At 38.5% G+C, this 21,878-nt stretch overlaps 2 protein-coding genes across 2 annotated transcripts; one reads left to right on the forward strand and one right to left on the reverse strand.

The window, feature by feature from the left end:
* Positions 1–66: 66 nt before the first annotated feature.
* LOC139952972 (glutathione S-transferase-like) lies at positions 67–5,538 on the reverse strand. Its single transcript, XM_071952322.1, has 5 exons — positions 5,251–5,538; positions 4,420–4,512; positions 3,732–3,847; positions 3,135–3,245; positions 67–2,491 (listed from the first exon to the last, which is right to left on the reverse strand). Exons 1-5 carry the CDS (start codon positions 5,408–5,410, stop codon positions 2,315–2,317), a joined length of 657 nt encoding a protein of 218 aa, XP_071808423.1. The 5' UTR covers positions 5,411–5,538; the 3' UTR covers positions 67–2,314.
* A 1,084-nt stretch (positions 5,539–6,622) lies between these two features.
* LOC139953256 (carboxypeptidase D-like) lies at positions 6,623–21,054 on the forward strand. The gene is made up of 8 exons (XM_071952728.1): positions 6,623–7,027; positions 9,213–9,409; positions 10,755–10,937; positions 12,213–12,348; positions 13,065–13,223; positions 14,056–14,195; positions 14,701–14,800; positions 16,008–21,054. The coding sequence occupies exons 1-8, from the start codon at positions 6,799–6,801 to the stop codon at positions 16,244–16,246; spliced, it is 1,383 nt and encodes a 460-aa protein (XP_071808829.1). The 5' UTR covers positions 6,623–6,798; the 3' UTR covers positions 16,247–21,054.
* The last annotated feature ends 824 nt before the right edge of the window (positions 21,055–21,878 follow it).

Here is a 21,878-nt window from a genome sequence, read left to right on the forward strand (position 1 = left end):
TACCTCGTCGACTAACAAGGTCGGCCATTTATGGGAGTCGGCCGACCGTGTTAGTTCGCACAGTAAAAGGAAAACCATGCAATTTCGAGGCAAACTTGTGTGGATCTTGTATTCTACTTTTAAAACATCTTTCCAACCATATGCATTTTATAAAAAAAAGGGTTACAAAACTTCAAAACGCTTTTTATAGGCCAACTCGTCCAATCCAAGGCAACGTGTTCCTTTAAGGAAAAGGATATCAGTTTTCATCCACCAAAAATTTAATCTAAGAAGCTTTACTGACAGTACTGTCTCTCATGATTGTGTACACTCCAATGTTACAGATTATTCTTCCTGCATGGACACAACGGCTCCAGATTTTCGGCGATATCTCAAAAACGCGACCACCTTTTGAAATGGTTTGTCTTCTTTGGGTTAGTTTTGTTGTATGCATCTACATTTATAGAGGATGAAAACAATCGAACGGTTTCAAAAACCAAAGGCATTAAAAGTCACAATTTTTAACGAATCCTTTCAATTCATTATCTCGCCAAGCCCTATAAAAAAAAGACAATTTAAAATTCCCTTCAAATTTTCTTCCCTCATCTGATGATGCTCAAAGAAAATTATGTTTGCTTTGAAGTCGTGAGCTCATGAAAGCCCTGTACATCACCCTAGCGATGATGCTGTTACCATGGTAACGCCAATTGATGCAGTCGGTCTTCGATGCAATTATCCATCAATAGAAAATTAAGCCCTTGTCGCTAATGAATCCAGTCAAAATTTTGTTTTTGTGAACAGAACTGCACTTCCATACATAACAATACATCAGCCAATGAGTTAAGTTGGTGAATTCCTGGTATTTGTTTGATATTGGCTCTTCTTCGTTTCCCTTTGATGATTTTATTTTATTAGAAAACAAAATGTTTGCATTTATACCATAGGTCCGTTTGGTTGGTAATAAGCAAATTGCAACAGCTAATTCTATTTTATCATATAAATAAAGAACAAATTTTCACAGATTGTTTTATGTTGTGTTTATTAAAAACAAGATGATAGGAATGCATCTACTCTTTAAAAAAAAAAATGATTTACTTTCCTTTGAAATGTTGTATTGGAATGCGTCATTTTGAGATATGGTGGACACCATACCATTAGACATTTAGCCTTTGAGAAAGACTCTGCTAGGGTTGAAACGTCAGGCCATTAATCTGTTTTGCATAGGGGGCCTATATACACTGTCCTTTTTTGGTTGGTAAGTTGTATACAACAGCTTATTCTATTTTCTTACTATTTTTATTAGGTTTGGGTAAATTTATTTGTGTATACCAAATTGAGCACTTCTACACAGTGTCCAGCATATCTCAAAAAAGCTAATAATATATCGACAAGTGTAAAGTGCTGCATGATTAATGATGTATAATTTGGGACATTTACAATAACAAAAATATAATAAATTTTATGTGATGTCATCAGTTTTAATTTTAAAATGGGGCTGTGTCCTTATGATCAAAGCTAGACTTTATTTCAAGTCAGGGATTGCGGTTATCTCCTCATCAGCCAAGAAAAGCACCCCCAACAGATTAGCTGTCACGCTCCAAAATGACCATAGGCTAATGACGAAGGTTAATCTACAAGAGGGTGCTATTTCGTGCAATGATGTAGTGGCTATCAGCCAGGTAGAGTGAAAGCCACGATCACAGGCCTATGGCTGTACATTTAATTAAGAACTATTGAGTTACACAGCACGCTCGTGCCCTACTTTTGTATTATATCTATGTAGAGCATGTTCTGTAACTGGGTGCGAGTTTTTCCATGTACAGGTTTAGCCACAGGCTGATTTGATTATGACGACACAGCCCCATTGAAGATATATAACAACACATGTTTTTACTGGAATAACTGGAACGTTTTTGTGTGTACATATAAAATAAATTATCCTTGCAAGCAGAAACCAGTTGTGTTTCCTGTGTTTCTGAGTTCACGACCATTATCTAAACTTGCAACATTTGAAAAATAAATGTTTTTATACAAACAACCTCAGTGCAGTTCATGGGGAATGAGTGAATAAAGTCAACATTTCAACCACCATGTCTGATAAAAATATTTATTTCAATAAATTTCTGTTGTGTCTTCTAACTCCATTCATGTATTTCCACTTCACTGCTTATGCTACATTTTAGTTACCTGTTCATGTTTGTTGTGTTGTCATTTAGCTTTCTAGAAAGACTGCTTGGGTCGAAACGTCAGGCCATTAACTATTTTTCACAACCAGAATTCAATAATTGACAATGAAAATGATAATGAAAATGAAATAAAATTCACTCAAGTTACTTCATGGCATAGTAATTGAAAATTTGGCTGGACGGTTTGGCAACCAATCTTTGATTTTGGGGATCTCTTCAACACGAGCTATCAGCGATGTTAACTTGGGTGCATTCTGGAATGCAGCTGGGTTCCCCTTCAGAAGGAGCTCATGTCCGGCATAGAAATCAAGATCTGCCATGGACACCTAGAAAAATGAAAAAGTTATCCAAACTTCAGTTCAGAAACTGGAGTAAAACTTCATGTTTGAGGGAAAAATTCCTTTAGTTTTTTTTATACCTTTTGTGGATCGTTTTTGGCCATGATATAAATCACTACTCGCTGTGAATGTTACATGTAGACGCTTCAGCTTCATAAGTTGTGAAGTTTTCGAAGGAAAAAAAATGAGCATTTTTTCAGTGGAGTCGCTGAAATACATTGTACATGCTAAATTAATTTTCAGGGAAATTGTTATACTCATTTTTAATTTCTTAAAGTAAAGTATAATGTTTCAAACAAATATTAAAAGACTTCTGGCCTTAACCTTTTATTATGCATCTGAAAGCACAAAAGTTTGTACAAAAGTGTGTTTTTTTCTCATATTATACTCTTGCAACTTCGATGACCAATTGAGTCCAAAACCTCACAGATTTGTTATTTGATGCATTAATTGGGATACACCAAGTGAGAATCCTTGTCTTTCGACTTTGACAATTGCCAAAGGTGTCCAGTGTCATTAATAAACTTAAACCAACAACAAACAAACAAAAAGGGATACACAACAATAAGACCTCTGATTTGGAGGCATGGCGTAGTTTGAATCCTTCACGAGTAAAATGCAGCTTTCTTACCGAATCTCCCACAAAGAATCCATCTCCTCCTTGATTCTGTACAAGAAGTCCCTCTAACCAGTTGACAAACTTGAGACAATCCTTCTCAAAAAAAGACTTGATTAGTTCTTCCTGTCCATGGAAACAAAGGAGAATGGGGGAAGAGAATAAAAAATGAACAAATATTTTATTTAATCTGAAATGTGTACTCAGTTTCGAATCCCGCCAGGAGCACTTTGTGAGTTGGGTTTTCAGTTCCCACTTGATTGCGTGGATTTTTCCCTTGAATAGTTGAATTACGTTAAAAATGTTCTCCCACATCTAAAACTGAAACTTCCTTTTAGTATCTATCCATGCAGTACTTGGCTGCTACTGTGAATTAAGTTTGCTTTTCTGGGAGATTTCTTGGAATTTATATATGAAATTTAAAAAACAATTAAATAAAGTAAAAAGTTCCACAAAGGTTTTTCCCCTGTTCTTTGATATTTAAGTTTTCTTTTTTAGTTAATGCATGTCGCACCTTCTAATAGATGTTAAATTTGTCTTTTTGGTTTTTACCCATGTACACTGATGCACTGTATGCATCAGTTCGAATCCCACCCGAGTAATATGTCATACCTTGTTTTTAGCATCTTTCTGCACTTGTCCAATAGAAAATGTCAGCTGTAGATCATGAATTATCTCCATGACAACATCGATTCTGGCCTGCTCTAAGCTTGATTGGCCATACAAGCCTAAAAAGGAAATACCCAAGAGCAACAAATAAGACATAGTTTATTACAAACCACCAAAGACAGTTTTAGGTGACTGCTCTATAGTCCGACACCCATGTTCCGACATTAACTTTTTTAAACAAACTGCTGCTTTACACACTATTAAAAAAAAGGCCTTTCCTTTGTTGATAAACAAACAGCGCTGGATGTCATGGCCAGCCTGAAACAAATCTAATCATTTCAAATCTAGTCAATTAAGGAACTTAACAATTCTGCAAACTTCCATTAAAAAAAAACACTCTCATGATTTGTTGCTTTGTCCAACAGATCCGTCACAATTTTTACAAAACAGATGATATCTGTATTCTGTCTTGCATTGATGGCTTTCTATAGTTTTCCAACCTCGGTTGACAAAAACTTGGGCTGTGAGTCTGTGACGTTGAAATAGAAAAAATATGTCTTTTCGGGGGTTAGGGTTGGGAAAATACACCATGGGTGTCTTAACATAGGGGGATTAACCCAATTTTTCATTTATAATTTTAGTTTTATTTAATCAATATTTCCTTTAAATAAAAAAAGTTGTTTTGCCCTACCTGTCGCTCTGGCAACAAATCCAGCAATTGCCTTCGTTTCAGGAAGAACGTTTCCATCAAACTCAAGAACTGGCAACCTGCCAAACGGAGTACCTGTATGTTAATCAAAATATTTGAACATGACATGATGTTGACAACAAAATAATTACACCTAAGGGGGTAGTGAGAAAGAGAATCATAATACCAATTAAAATGGTTAAAGGGCAGAGACCCCCCCCCCCCCCCCCTCAAACCCTCCCCTAAAACCGACACACACCAAACCCAAAACTGTTCATAAAACCACCCACCTATTTTGCTACCCCCCCCCTCCCCGCGCCCGCCCCCTCGAATCGTGTGTGAAGCATTACTCCACAAACACAGTGCCATTATATTAGGCCCATATAGAATGGTGGGTCCGGGTTAAAACACTCCTCGTTCTGCCATGGGAGTTAAAAAAACCACGCTCCGAAATTGAGCGCCAAAAATTGTGGGTGGCCCAGGATGCAAACGTTTGTAGGCTATACTAGTTGTATAATATCAGGGCCTAATTTAATTGAGATGCTAAGCACAAACATTTGCTTAGCATGAAACTTCTTCCTTTGATAAAAACAGGATTATTTATACTTCCATTTGTTGCATATTGCTTGTTACGGGTATTCGGCAGCTGTTGTGGAAATTTGGCTGGTAATCCTGTTTTAATCAAGGCAAACATTTCATGCTAAGCAAGGTTGTGTGTTAGCAGCTCTATGAAATTGGGCCCAGGGGGTTGCATCTACTTAGAACTATGATGAGGTTCGTTCCGCTTCCAGCAGCAGCCGACTGCAGGCATGCTGTGCAGTGCAGTGAACTTACTTGGTTTGATTTTGCTCCAGTCTTCAACGGCAATTCTCTTGTCTTCAAACTCTACCCCACTAGCTGCAAACATCAGACGAATAACTTCAGCTTTCCCCCGAATATCAAAATACGTCAACTTGAAGCGAGGTGCCATGGTAGTCAACAGTTGTCTTTGCATGAACCCCCCAAAACATGCAGTACCAAAATGCTCAAAAAATGACAAGTTTTTTTAATGAATGCTATAAGTTATGTTTCTGTTATTGTGACCTTGTCAATTGCTGGCCCTTGCTCTGCTTATATGGTTGAGTGGATTATACACAAGACTCATCAAAGCAACGACCCGTCACTGTTCAAAGTCCGCTTCCCTTATTATTGAAAGCAAAGTTCAAAATTTGCCCCCACTTTTTGTTACACAACGCCTTTGGTTGGTGGCAGCATGGTTGGTGACGACGCGTCCCAATCGAAATGTACATAATTACTTTTTAGAACCATTTATTTTTGAAATACTATATGTAAATATACCTGCGGACATTATAATATTTTAAAAGGTAATGGTTGCGCGGTTATGTCCCGGCAGAATGATTGCAATCCAAATTCCAAAAAACGGTTCCTCCATGCCTCTAATTATTAAAATCACCGTGATCATCTTGAAATCTCATTTTCTCGGGTCGATCTAATATTGACTGACCGTACTTGACATAATTGTTTATGCATATCCTCGATAAATAAAAGCAGTCCCAAAAATGACTAAACAATTCGGCCGCTATTGCGGAGAGAAAACCCACATATAATTTTTGTTGTATTATTTTATTGCAAGTATGAGCTAAGGCTAGACACCCTAAATTCACTTCATCTAATACAGCCTCCCTCCGGGAAAACCTCTAGGTAAACAGCCTGTCATTAAATAATTGGGTCCTTAATTCTTATAGATCAGTCAAAAACTGCCTGGAGAGTGGTGGGCGTATTTTATATGTTTAGGCATCCCTTCAACGTAACCGTACGTCAGCTGAGATAATAAACATGTCTACAACACAACCCCCACTCTTTCTCAAGCACAAGCCCCCCTTTATTACACATCGAACCTGCACTACCCCCCCCCCCCTATAACAGTTTGACGTCAATTATCAGTCGAGTTTATTAATACAGAGGGGTAGCTGTCAAGCCAACCCGTCACTCTTTTACGTTTTTTATGTTTTGGAGAATTATCAAGTATCCTATGTAATATTAACGTGTTGCTATTTAAATGTCTTTAAAAGTATTTAAGGAAAGTTAATTGTGATTGTGATTGTGAAATAATTTCAAGTTATTTTTTATACGTTCAACCCCCTACTAAAAAATGGTATCGACCTGCACTCCATCTTTTCTGAATCTTCGTCGTTCGTGTGTTAATTTCCTATCTGCAATCTGCCGTCATCGTTACCCAACTCTATACGCGAGCGGCACCGTATGTTGTCTGTTTTACCTTCGAAAAAGCTGAAAATTTTGTAAAACTATCACACGTCTTTCAAAGCAAGCCGGTTCCGACCCTTTATTCCTTTCCTTCTTTCTTCTATCCCTGTCGACAAGATGAAACCTTGTTTATTTCTCCTTCTGCTCGGGGTCGTTTGGGCAGACATTTTCCCCGGCGATGATTACAAATTTCACCACCACACTGCGGAGGAGTTGAAGCAGGTTTTGGATGAAACTCACGCAGAATGTCCCGACATTACCCACATTTACAGCCAGGGTAAAAGCACAAATGGAGAAGATTTATGGGTTATTGAGATCACTGATAATCCTGGACAACATGAATCTGGTGAGTTTGTTTGCATTTTTTGTGAAATTAAATTATTCATGTGTCATTTAAATATTTTTAGAAAAAAAGCGTTCATGATTCAGTTGTTTCTTCTTGGTTGGTTGGTACATCTTCTTGCCTTGGGTGGTTTATTTTGGTTTGGTGAAGAAAACGAAACAAAAACAACAACATTCCAATCACATAATATTTTCTAGAATGATTGCAATGCTCCAAATTCAAACATATAGGATGATTTGATAATACACAAAATGTGTACAGTTTTATTAATTTTTAAAAACCCAGGAATTTCATTAATTTGGCCTCGGCCAAATGTAAAGTCACGACAGCAGCACATATTGTCCTGGCTGTACAATTTGGCGGTTCATGTTACTTTTACATATTTTATAACCTTCTTGTTTGAAGCAGACTGGATTGAGGGTTACAGTTATCACAGAGTGTTCATTTATTCATGCAGAATCCGGCTTTTTAAAATTAATTAGCTAGACTGACCTCCCATGTCCTTAAACAATAACAGTCTATTTATGCAAACTCCAACCATTATGGAAGTAATGAGCCCTAGCCAAGTACCACCAGTAAAATAAAAAAAAAATAATCATCATAAAATTAAAACACTTCTCTGTGGCTCTCCGCATAAACGTGGCAGTGTCAAAAAAGTGATAATTAAACTTTGAAGTTTTCCAAATTAGGAATGAGTTTTAAAACTCGTGCAATTTGGAACAACTTGTTACCAAAACAACACAATCCATGCGGGTGATTACGGGTACATGTACCTCTTTCTCACTTGTTTCGCTCAAAAAAAATATATATAACTTCCTTTCAGGGCTGTACAATGTATGCTTCGTTTTTTAAAGGGCAAGGGCACCAAGGCATTTTCTCTTTGACAAAGGGCACCCTATGAGGAAATTGTAAATTTCTACTCGAGCATTTCAAGGGCACCAAGGCAATGGCAAGGGGCAACGGAGGCAATCGCCTCTGTTGCCTCCGTGAAGTATCAGGCCTGTCCTTTAATCACCACCGTACAGTTGTGTACACTATTATTAAATTAAAATGTCAGCGGTTAATATCCCATCAGAGGTGACAGGGGCCACAAAATTGTCGAGTTATTTTTGAGAGGGCAAGTCTATGTAATTTAGATTTCGCAAAGGGTACTTTCATTTGAAAATCTTAAAAGTCTATAAGGTTTATCGCAAATAGCAAAATATCGCTGTTGAACCCACACAAGGTATAGCGTTGCGTGAGGAGTCATAGAAACTGCATAGAAACCGCCCCATATTCCTTCCCACAATGCATTGCGTTTCTGAATCGCAATAAACCTTATGGGGAAATTTTGAAGGGGCACCAAGGTCATGACCAGGGGCAACAGGCCAAGGCCTCCGTGGCCTTTGCTGTAATTCCAGGCCGCTGCACTCTGATAATTGCTGAGCTAGCACCTCTGTGAAACATCTCAGTCATTTCTGTTTCAAATGTACACTCGGAAAAGTGGTCAAGTCCAAGGTCATGGTTGGTTATCAGATTTAAAAATCCTTTTTCTTGGGAAGTTGCCATTTATAGATTGATTCATCAGGTGGGAACTGGGAAGCTCGGTCACGTTTACCAAATTTGTTTTTTAAAAATCGCTTCTGTTTGACCGTTCAATATGATCCAATGTGGTTTTGAGTTGACTTGTGAATGATATGGGGAAAAATATGCCAGCCTGCACGATATGATAACATGTGGTGAATGCATACACTTACATTGTGTACCATATGTGCACAGTTTTGTTGGGCCAATATTTTGCCAGTTCAGAAAAGTGCAGATTCAGTTGACATTTACACTTACAGAATTCCATTTCACACTTAAAAACCCTAAATGTTTTATCGTCTTCAGTGGATTGTTACTATCCTACAGAACATGTAGGCCTAAAATCTAAAAAAAAAATTTTTGAGATTCCCTTCTGAATTCTGAATGTATTATCTTCATTGGCCTTTGAGGTTAAATAACCCCAAATCAAACATTATTTGAAATTTTCTGAATTTATTTATTCTGATTGATTCAAATCCTGTTTTCTGTGCCAAGTTTGTTTCGCATTCACAAATAATCGTAGGAAGTATGAACAGGGCTTTAATGAACTTCCTGGAAAAACTTCCAAACTGTATACATTGTGTATGAAATATGTTTTGACATGTTATGTGCATTTTACGCACAGGTGAGCCGGAGTTCAAGTACATTGGCAACATGCATGGTAATGAGGTCGTAGGTCGCGAGATCCTCCTGGTCCTCATCCCATACCTCTGTAAGATGTACAAGAGCGGGGATCCAGAGATAAAACATCTTATTGATGAGACAAGAATCCACATCATGCCATCCATGAATCCCGATGGCTACAAGAAGGGTTATGAAAAGGTAAGAATTCAACCTCGTACCCAGTGGTGTTCGATCTCGCTGCGCCATTTTTTGTCTTCTTTCCGAGGATGCCTTGCGCGACCGTAACCCCTGGGAAGTATCCAAATATAGTCATGTGGTTTTGCACATTCATTTGTCATGAGAGCTTTCATGCACAAATTTGGGTTTTTTAATAATTTATATCGTGCCAAAATGTATTTGTTAGGTGGATGTGACTAAGTCTAGAATAGCATTTGCATGAAACCTGAGTTTACAATTTGTTAATGAAAATGCTTATTATTAAAGCCATTGGACCCTTTCGGTAAACAGTATTGTCCAAGGCCCACACTTCGTGTATCACAATTTCTATATCAAATAACAAACCTGTGAAAATTTGGGCTTAATCGGTCATCGGAGTCGGGAGAAAATAACGGGAAAACCCACCCTTGTATCCGCGCGTTTCGCCGTGTCATGACATGTGTTTAAAATAAATCCGTAATTCTCGTTAACGAGAATTGATATTGTTTTACTGTTTTCTCAAAAAGTAAAGCATTTCATGGAATAATATTTCAAGAGAAGTATTTCACCACTACCTTCTGTATACCCTGTAAGTTATTTGTAAATCTGTGAACTTTTTTTTTTTTTTCTGTACCGAAAGGGTCCAATGGCTTTAAGCATTTTTTTAAATGGTGAGCGTGGCACAGTCGTCACGTGTGATGTGCGTGCAAGGGGTCAAAAGCACAACTTTTCAAGACCCCCTCCCATAGTGACACTTTTTTGATTTTGGGGGATAGTTTTTATAACTGTTCACAAAACCATTTTTTTTGGGGGGGGGGAGTGTGAATAAAGCTGAGTTAAAAAGAAACAAATATTCGATTGCACAAGTCAATATGGTAAAGGCATACATTTTTTCAGCAGATTTCCTGAATTTCCTCCGTTTTGTGGGGTCTATGCTGAAATGAAAACTGAATAATGAAATACACAACAAATATTTGTGTCCAACTGCAAGTCTCGCCTTATGTTTCATCCTTTATTACCATGTATTGATTTAATTCACCAGTTGGTGCTCACAATAAGTATCATTATAAGCCTAGAAAGCTGCAGTAGAATATATTAATGGTCAAATAAATTAATTAATAAATAAATAAATAAATAAGCAAACAGCTTCTTCTGTTTGGGTAAGGTTTCAAGTTGCAGGTCTCATTTTGTATAGGCCTACATGTAAGTGAATCACTTTTCATGTCTATTTGTACACATGTGCACTTTGAAAACTTGTGGCACACATTTTTTTACTCTACTCTAAATTATCATGATGCCAATTTGGGATTTGGTGTTTAATAATGACAACTATTTTTCTTTTACTCAGGTGATAGTTGAAGGTAATAAAGATGATTGGCTGACTGGACGAAGGAACGCTAACAACGTGGATTTGAATCGCAACTTTCCAGACCTCAATCGTTATCTGAAGGCCTATAAAAGAACCGACTTCTCTAGACTTCACGGCAAAAACCATCACATTTCAGCAGCCATTAAGGATATCGGACATGAGGTAAATATTTAGTTTTATCTAGGAGGGGATTTTTTCTTCCTCTATAATTTTAAAGGGACACGTTGCCTTGGATCGGTCAATCCGGTCTTTGAAATTCATTTGAAACTGTTTGTTATAAATTGCATATAAGATTGATGTCAAGTATAACAATCCACACAAATGTGCCTCGAAATTGCATGGTTTTCCTTATCTGTCGTGAACTGACACGGTACGCCATTTTGTGGGGGTCAAGTTTTTGACTCCACAAAATGGTGGACTGTGTTAGTTTGCAACGTTAACAATGAAATCTACGCAACTTTGAAAACATCTTTTGAACCGTATGCATTTTATAACAAACGGTTTCAAACTCTTTTCATGGATCAACTCTCACGCTTTTCAAAGCAACGTGTCCCTTTAATGATATTGGTAAGAGGAACACAGATCAATTAGTTAACTCTAAAAAAAAAAAAAAATTAAATTTGACAGGGCCATAGATTGGGTTTTTGTCATCGTAGTGTCAATTTATAGGCACAACTGTAAAGTTAGATCCAACAAAAGCCTTATGTCAAAGTGTCTGCTAACTACATTGTCTAGTAGAACAAAAAGCGTCACAGTAGGCCTATTTTTACAAGAACATTAAATCCATCCATATTGATGATCAAGGTGACAACGGGTATCAACTGCATAGTTTAGTTGTGCACAATATAAAAGAACAGACACCAACCCTCGGAATTCTGAGAAATGATTCATGTATTCTCTGCTATTTTTTGTTTGTTAATTTTCTGGGGGGGGGGGAGGACTTCAGATCCAATTCACAAAAATCATAAAGATGAAACCATACTTATAAAATAACCCAGATTGTATAGTAGAAAAATCATTCAAGGACTTCCTTTCAATTACACAAATTTCAGAAACGTAGGTTATTGCGGTGATGAATTATGAGACCCAATTATTTGGCACCGTACATGTACAAGGGTTTACAAGGTACTACGGTGCATTAAGCAGCCACTACCAGGAACACCGGGGCAAACCCCTTCTCTTTTCGATGCACTACACAACACTTGGGACCATCGGCTTTACGTCCCATCCGAAGGAGGAAGCAATGGTAAAGTGTTTTGCTTAATATCACAAGTGTCACTGCTGGGGATTCGAACCCACACTCTGCTGATCAGAAACACCAGAGTTTGAATTTGATGCTCTTAACCGCTTGGGCACAACACTTCCACGTTCATGTACATGTAGTCCTGACCCTCGTTCTAAACCTTTGTGGATTTTTTCCCCCTGTTTTGTCGGCAGCTGGAAGCAGAGACTAAGGCAGTCATAGAGTGGCTCCAGGAATATTCATTTGTCTTGTCGGCGAATCTTCACGGTGGTGATCTGGTTGCAAACTATCCATGGGACTCGAGCTACAATGATAAGACAGAGTACCAAGGTAAGACAAACAATCTTAAAGACACTGGACACTATTTGTAATTGTCAAAGACCAGTCTTCTCTATTGGTGTATCTCAACATTCAAGCAAAGTATCGCAAACCTGTGAAAATTTGAGCTCAATTTGTCGTTGAAGTTGCGAAATAAAGAAAAAAAAAAAAAAAAAAACCCTTGTCACACAAAGTTGTGTGACAACATTTCAGGACCTCTAAATCTAATTCTGAGGTCTTGAAATCAAATTTGTGGACAATTACTTCTTTCTTGAAAACTATGTTACTTCAGCGAGAGCTTTTTCTCACCATGTTTATACTATCAACAGCTCTCCATTGCTTGTTACCAAGTAAGTTTTGATGCTAACAATTATTTTGAGTAATTACCAATAGTGTCCTCTGCCATTGAACTCCTTTCAATTCAAAACTTTGGGTCCAGAATGCCCCCCCCCCCCAGTCACCGGGGTCATGTGGAATCATCTCTAAGATTTCGTAGGATTTTTGTCCAGTCATTTATGCTGTAGCCAGAGATGCAGTTGGTACAAGCTGTCACCTCCCTAAGTGTGGATGGATTTGACGCTCTTCTGAAAGTTTTTTGCTGTTTTCTTAGCAAGTAGACACTGTCTTCAACCGAAACTTTCACATGTGACTTTTATTGTATTTTTCTTGATAATTTTGCCAAGAAATCAGCATGACGTTGACACAAACTTTTCTTTTTCATTACACAGCATCACCTGATGATGAAGTGTTCAGAGACCTTGCCTCAGCCTATTCCGAAGCCCATCTTAAAATGTCCGACCCAAACAGAAAGTTATGTGATGGAGATCTTGGACCAGTGTTCGAGGATGGGATTACCAATGGAGCAGCCTGGTACCCACTCAGGGGAGGTAAGCCATTTACGATGACTGACCATCACCGAACTTTATAGACCAATTTTATAGAGCTACTTTAGCAACAATATTGCTTAAATATTTTCTGCTTAGCCAAAAAAAAGGCAGGATATCTGTCACAGAGTGTACATGTGACATGGTAATTTGGCTGGAAATGTTACACTGGTAAGTATTATTTTGGTGCGCTTAGCTTTTTTTTATTCTTGGAAGTGTCGTCGTGGCCGAGCGGGTAAGAGCACCGAATTCAAACTCTGGTGTTTCTGATCAGCAGAGTGTGGGTTTGAGTCCCAGTTGTACCCTTAAACAAGACACGTAACCATTGCTTCATCCTTCGGATGGACGTAAAGCCGTTGGTCCCGTGTGTTGTGTAACGCACGTAAAAGAACCCAGTGCACTTATCAAAAAGAAGAAGGGTTTGCCCGGTGTTCCTGGCTGGATTGGCAGCATATTGCGCCACAGCAATAAACATGGTGCTATGTAAAAGGAGTAGATCTCATTATTCAAGCATAGTCCCACATGCCTTGAGGGAAATACTGTTTGTTTAAGGGCTTTGAGACGCCCTTCGGGTGTATAAATGTTTCGATCAGTTTGCTCTGATCATCTTCTGGAGTTCTCCAGAAGACGATCAGAGCATGCTGATCGAAATGTCAAGTTGAAACCAACAGTTCTTTTCAGAACCACCCCAACTCATTTAGAGATAGTCATTACATGGTGTTACTGCAAACCTTTCATGAAATAAGATTTACTCAAAGTGCTCCTGTATCTCACTTGATCACCGTTTTATTTATTTTAATAAAAAAATTGATCTATGTATTTTGGGTTATTCCAGGAATGCAAGACTACAACTACCTCCACACCAACTGTTTTGAAATAACCCTGGAGCTGGGATGCACCAAGTTTCCTGAAGCGTCAGATCTCAAAGGTTACTGGGAAGATAACAAGCCTGCCCTCATCAAATACATCCAAATGGTAAGACTCTCCCTCTGCCCCTTCAAGATGTTGAACAACTGTCAAAGGTGAAGAGATGACTTGGGTCTAGGGAGATCAAATTTAAACCCAGAAGTCATAATTGTTTTCCCGCAAGAGTGGTTCAGCTAGTTAAAACAACCAGGTACCAGTTAGAATGGCCGGTTCACGGCAGAGTGGTCTTTCCTCGCCTTCCACCTCTACATGTAGCACCTCGGTCCGAAGCCTCAGGCCTTCTCTCCAGAATTTTTTCCAGAAATTGTCAAAAGTGGTTTACTTAAAATTGCCCTGTCGTACACCGAAAACAAGTACCAACCATGGTGCAATGCTCTTGCAGGATACAACTTTATGCAAAATCTAGGTATAACGATTCGGTTTTCAGATTTGAAATGAGGGCAAGGGGCACATGAGGGCACATCAACGAGGTGGAGACATTCCACTATCCCCCCCCCCCCCCGCCCCTTAGTTACACCACTGGTTAATATTGTTAATCATTTTATTTTTACAGAGCCACATTGGAATTAAAGGACGAGTGACTGATTTGTATGGCGATGGAATCGAACATGCAGTCATCGATGTCGACGGAATTACACACTACATCACAACAGGTAATTTTCTTGTATATTTTTATTCGTTTGTTGAATTATTTCTTTATTTATTTGTCTTTCTAGCATGTCTAGTCAACAAACACTTCACATCAATACCAAACCCTCAAATATGTTTTTTTCGGTAAATAATAGATCAGCTTTTATGGAAGAGAAATAAATAGCATTAAGTGTCTTGCTTAAGGCATAAGCGTCATGACCATGGTTTGACCCCACACCCTGATGACTCAACCACCAGAATCTGATGAACTAAACCACTTGGCCATGACATGCCATTGGTGATACATGTATTCATCCATTTAACCTATGTAAATTCGCTTTAAATTTAAAGGTGGTTTCGCTCAAATGCTGCTCTCACAATTTTTAATTTTAGTTGGCCCCAAGTTATTTAAAATTGAATTTCCCTTGTGGTTTATAGTTGGCCCCAAGTTATTTAAAATTGAATTTCCCTTGTGGTTTATTACTTGAAACGGGAAGTAAACAAGTTGCATCTGCTTTTGGTAATTTCGTGGCTGCTGCTCCCCATGCTGTATCATAAACTGTAGTGGTATCCATGGCTATTTATTTATTTCTTATTTACCCTGGGGAAACCTCCCAGTGGAGCACTGGTTTTCAGAGGTGCCCAGCAACTAAAAACACATTAAAATTTTAAAATTGTATAAAAATATTATAAAAACATGACAGCTCAAGGCTGTGTGGCCTCTGAATGACACCCCAAACCCAAATATTGACAAAAAAAGAGGAACTGCCAGCATAGAGCTAGATAGCTCATTTTGTAGAGCACCCAGGCACCTTAATCCAGAGGGCGTTGGAACATCCCGCTCTAGATAATTTGTCTGTGATCTACCCCAAGTTGTTTTAAATTTACCCTGTCAACTTCCAATGTGGTTTTTAATTTGGTATTTGAAATAAAGAAAAGTGGCATTCCCTTTAAGATGATTTCTTGGCTGCCGCTTTCCAGGTTGCATCAGTAACAAAATAGGGCGATCCCAAACATAAAGCTAGATACATGTAGCTTAGTTGATATAGCGCCGACAAGTTAATCTGGAGGTCATTAGTTGTGCCGGCCTGTTTATTCAGAGGTCGCTGGTTTAAATACTGCTCTGGTAACTTTTTTACAAAATTTACCCAACCAGCTTCCCTTGTGGTTTCTTACTTGATGTACAAAAAGTCATTTGATTCAATTTGAATTTTGGTTTCCCCGTAACAGCAACTGATGGCGATTACTGGCGCCTGCTATCAGCGAACGAAGACGGGAGTCCCCGTCATTACACTGTCACGGCAAGCGCCCCCAACTACTATCCCGAGACGAAGATCTGTACGGTGTACGCAGACACCGAAGCGACATCTTGCGACTTTACCTTGGAGAGGAATAACAAGTTACAGATGAAGGGGGTTTCTGACAAGGAGATGGAGGCTCTGAAACGAGAACTGGAGAACTTCATCTAGAAACGAGAAAAGAAACGGGTAACGTTTGGACTGTATTCATCAGGGAATAACTTATTCTTAAGGATTTTTATTTTTATTTTTATTTTTTGGGGGGGGAGGGTCAGAGATTTCCCTTCACATAATCTAAAGTTCTAACCAGGGATAGTACTGTCTCTTGGGCTATAATTATGAGGCATTGTGGAAATAATTTCAAAGCCTTCATTAACAGAGACATATCCATGGTGTATAAAGTATGAAACAGGAAAACTATCCTCCTTTTTTGTTTGAAACACATGTAAAAAAAAAAATGATTTTCTAAATTACGACGGAAGACTAACTTGACATGCTGCAATTGAAACTTCCATAACGTAATCATAATGACAAATTATGGAGGGGCATCTAAAAAATAAAAAAGAATCGTGAAAAGGGATGGGATGCAGCAGTGGAGAATAAATGATCGGGGATGCACAAGAAAAGACAAAGTTTTGAAGTCGACGTTTTGTTTTAAAAGATGTTTCATTTTTTTGGCATGTGCAAAAACTTGGTCATGAGCAGCTGTTGTGGAGGGGGTAAGGATGGTGGTAGGGGAATTGGTGGGGACTAACGTCATGGTGTTACTGGTGAGGTGTTCACGGTAAAAGCAGTTCTAACATTAGGGTGGTTGTGATGTGAGCAATGTTGTGACATAAACTATAGAGATCACTGTATATAGATAAAAAACAAGCCTAGTGAACCATTGAGGGCGCTCTACTCTGGGCACACATTGCCTTCTTGTACTTTTTTTTTTTTTAAAACGCCTTCGTGTAAGGCCACGGACGACCACTTCAAGGTGAGGGCTACACTTTAAGTGTCACCAGGGGCACCTACTCCTGGGGATAAAAAAAACAAGGCTATCTCCTTCACATTCCGTAAGGTTTTCATTGTTTGAAAGGAACACAGCTTGAGATTGTGTACGCAATATAAATTCCAAAATATTGGTCAAAGTTTTGTGGTAAAAAGCGGCCATTATCTTTCATCCCAAATACAGTTTTAGGATGTCAGGTCTTGTAGTTGTTTTCGTTTATTGATACATGTAGAATGATAGATAAACTTTAACTGAAACCAAACCAGTTCACTCAGGCTTCTGCTGATTGGTCAAGTAGCAACATGTGTTCCACATGCGCCACTCTGATTGGTTAATATCTTTAACAAAGTACCAAAGTCCAGCGCCCTCACACCTTTCCTGGGGTTCTCAGAATTGTTACTACTGGTTGTGGAATCATATTATAGCAGTGAGGTAACACCAAAGCAATATTTGTCGTAACTATTTATATATCATCGGCATGACAACGTAGACTGTGGGTATTTATATATTGCATGAATGGTCTGGTACACGTTGCTTTAAAGTCGGTCTGTAAATGAAAGTCATGGTTGCGTTCTAGTAGCTTCCCGGAGTCAAACCTAGGTCTCCTACGCCGTTCTCATGTCGTAGCTGTAGCCAGTAGCCACTACAGGCTTACTGTTTTAGGTAGCCCATTTGTTATACATGTATGTACAGTGTATAAAAACAACTCAAATCTAATTTGTGTACAGTTTACAAAGTCGACCCTCAAATAAATTCAAACTGCTTGTTATTATACACCTTGGCCCAGTTTCATAGAGCTGCGTAGTGGTCAATTTTGTTCTTCAAAGGTAGCACTGCTAAGGGTAAGCACACAAAAAAGGTATACAAACCTTCCAGTGCTTATGAAAATGGATGCTGGGTAGCACTATGAAATTAGCGGAAAAGCCCTCGGTTCGAAGCAAAATTTCTAATTGAAAATTTGTTGAGATTAGGTAAAGACTAAACATAAGTCAAACACGAAATCCTGCTAATTGATTTTCTGGAAGGAAATGGAGAAATAACTTATTTGAATTTTGTTTTCAAGACATCAAATCAGGTTGACATCAGGTTGATATTTCAGTGTAGGATTAAAATCTAAAGTTGATATCTCTTCCATTTAATAATAACTAAATTTTGAGTCAGGTTAACTAAATTTTTCTTCTCCTGAGATTGACTTTACACTAAAATGAAAACTAACTGTTTATAGATCGTAATTATGCCGCATGTTGCTTTCAATGTAATGTAGGAAAGGTTAGTCGTTAAAGTTGTATCCGTTGCTCAGTACTTATAAAAACATTCCTTAGATCACTATTTAGCTGATTAAGATCCTTTTTAAAGACATTGGACACTATTGGTAATTGTGAAAGACCAGTCTTCTCACTTGGTGTATCTCAACATATGCATAAAATAATAAACCTGTGAAAATTTGAGCTTGATTTGTCGTCGGAGTTGCGAGATAACTTGAAAGAAAAAAACACCCTTGTCACACAAAGTTGTGTGCTTTCAGATGCTTGATCACGTGACCTCAAATTCTAAACTCTAAACTCTAAGGTCTCAAAAATCAAATTTGTGTAACATTACCCGTTACCAAGTAAGGTTTTATGCTAATAGTTATTTTGAGTAATTACCAATAGTGTCCACTACCTTTAAGCATGATTATGAATACACTGTTTCTTTCACAGGCTATAGGCCTACAATAGACCCCTTGAATGTGACGTCACAGGGTCAAAAAGCGCCCTCGTGGGGTAACAAAAAGTGCTCAAAGGAGACCAATGATTGGGCAACGGCTGTTCGTTGTGCGTAAAAACTAGCGCGTGAGCTCAGCGTCCGTGTAGCCTTTTATGATATGCAAGGGATTTTTAGCACATCAACTGTACTTGATCTTGTCAGTTTTTTTAGTTAATTTACGCACATTCAGTCTGTGTCACCGCGTGGTTTAAAAAGTGACATTCTACCCAAGTCTTAAGTTGTTTTCATTGCAAGGTGAATGATATAACTAATTGAAACCAACATTCTGAAATCAACGAATCCACCAAAAGTAACAAAGATTTCATTGTGTGTGGTCATTTTGGTCTGTTCCCTTCTTATGGAATGTGAATTAGAACTGTGTTTGGAACTGGTGTAAAGGGAACAAGACTGAAAGCTGGCCATATCGCATGACAAGAATCCGTATATTTTTATAGTGAATTTTATTTTTAAACATCTCTAAGACAGAATTATAAGTAAGGGAATCATTTTTAATCTTGTTGTTTTGCATGATTTGAAACATTTTAGCACACACCTTATAAAATATGTACATTGCACACATAAAATTATTGTTTTATGGGATATATAAATCAGAATTTAAATTCTTCATTAATTAATGTTTTGTTATATATTCTTTACACACTAGCACTTTCACTTTAATGTGCAATATCATCACATTCTAGCTTTCATGTGCACTGTTTATTTATCATCATGTATATTATTGGACGTGTGGTGTGTATATGTTATTATTTATCATTCTCAGCATTATGTAACTTAGCCTTGCTCAAGGCAGTCGCATTATTCACTCCGAAAAAGACGCAGCTGTAAACCCATCCGTATACACTGTGCGTAGTATGTGTAATCACTGCACGAACCAACCGCATACACTGTCATATTGCTCAACACCCGTCGTACAACTACTATGCACAAGTCATCCGCACTTGTACCACTAACCGCATGTGGAGGCTGTACGCTGACAGCCGACGCATGCGGATAGTGTACGGGGGGTCGTGCGATGTGGTTACACACATTTTACGCAGTGTATACGGGTGGGTTTTTACAGAGGCGTTTTTTTTTTTTTTGGAGTGAATAATTCGACTGCCTTGAGCAAGGCTATATGTAACTCTCAAAATTAATAAACAGTTAGTTTGACATTCCGTTTAGATTTATTCATTCTGGACCTAATCCACATCTGCTTGATTGGTCAAGGTATGTACACGCCTGGAATTTCATCTTTGAACATTTTGAAAGGGCAAGGCCATTTGATTTTGCAAAGGGCACTTCCATTGGAAAATCTTATAGTCAGTGGGACACCAAGGCCAAGACCAGGGGCAACAGAGGCCATATCCTCCGTGGCCTGCGTGTAATTCCAGACCTGTACAGAAACAGATTGCCTGCCAAAGACGTGAGCCCATTAATAACCCCAGCAGTGTCCTGTATTTAACAGGTGGCTGGTGGATAAGCTGTGAAAATACTATTTTCTACAAAATCAAAATTACAGTACTTAAGGCATTCACAAGTTTAAAGCCAGCTATTCCCAAAGTTGACACGGGTCACAACCTTAAACTTTCACAAAGATCATGTTAAGGTCATGTTAAGGTCACAAGATTTGTTGAGATCAATGAAAGTTTTATATTATAAATATGGGCAACTTAATCAGCCCTTGCAAACTGGACCGAGTTTGAGTTGATTTGGACTGCTGGGTGTTCAATAAGATGTGAATTTGCTCCATGGTTTAGCGTTCAGACTGTGGACTTTTCATTTATTTAAAGAGGAGTTCTTTCCAATAGACTGTCAACACTGCTCGGCCAGTTTGGTATTTTTTCCCCCACATTCTAATCATTGCAACCAAAGTGAGGCTGGGTGGCAAAAAAGTCCGACAACTTTGCTGGTCTGAGAAAAATCAGTAACTATAACAGTTTGTTCAGACGGGATACACAACAAGATGAATTTGAATAATATTGTCAGGTTCCTTTTGTCACATCACGTAATCCTGAATACTGAATGTTACCAGGCTAGGGACCTGACTGAAGTTCCTCCCTCCAGCCAGCATCATTTTGGTTTGATTGATTATGACAAGGGGGAGACATCAATTATTCTGGGTGATCACCTAACATTTCTATAGACTAATAATGCACTCTGTGTTAATTATGTATATTTAGCTCTAAAACATGTGTCATCTTGTTATAAATGTTAGCAGAAAAGTAATGTTCTGGTTTCTTTTGTTATTGACCCGATTCACCTGACATAATATAATAATAATAATAATTTGGGGGGCTAATCATCCTTACTCGCAGCTAAGAGCTGAATTGCGAAGGACGCGGCTACAACGTGTTCGAGAAGCAGGCATGCAAGGGCGCATTCAGCTGCCAGCCACATCAACCCATTATGACCACGGAGCACAGCCAAGATCGAAAGTGTTTGATTTTTCCTGAGGGAGGAAAACCGTATAGTCTGGAAAACCCTCATGGCACAGCAGAGAACCAATGCACAACTCAACTCACATATGGCCCCGACCGGGAATCGAACCGGGGTCACCTTGGTGAGAGGCGAGCGCTTTACGCACAAGCCAACCGTGCCACCCTGAAATCATCATCAGAATATCTTGGATGCGCCATACTGGTGGGCAATGTGGTGAATGATAATAATACTGTCACTTGTGCATTATTCAGCGAAGTGCACATTTTAGGCGACGCGGCATTTACAAAGAAACCTATTGGCACAGTGGCCGCGTGTGATGCGCGTGCAAGGGGTCAATAGTTGTTGTTTTTAGTAAAAAATAACGCCTTAAATTTATGATATTGCCAAAATTTGAAAGTAAACTTTTGGCTAAGGATCGATAATAAAATACAGCAAATATTTTTCAAGATTTTGAAAATAAATTAAGTGCCAATTAAGACGAACTGCACCTTTAAGTGCCAATGATAATAAAGTCATACCTCATCTTTTTAAAATAACTTCCCCCGAAAAATTAAATTAATGAAATTAGAAGCTATTTTTAAGCACAAGAGGGCGCTGTCCACAACAAATTGATACTGTAGCGTT

Source organism: Asterias amurensis, chromosome 21 (genome assembly GCF_032118995.1).
Source record: "Asterias amurensis chromosome 21, ASM3211899v1".
NCBI lineage: Eukaryota > Metazoa > Echinodermata > Asteroidea > Forcipulatida > Asteriidae > Asterias > Asterias amurensis.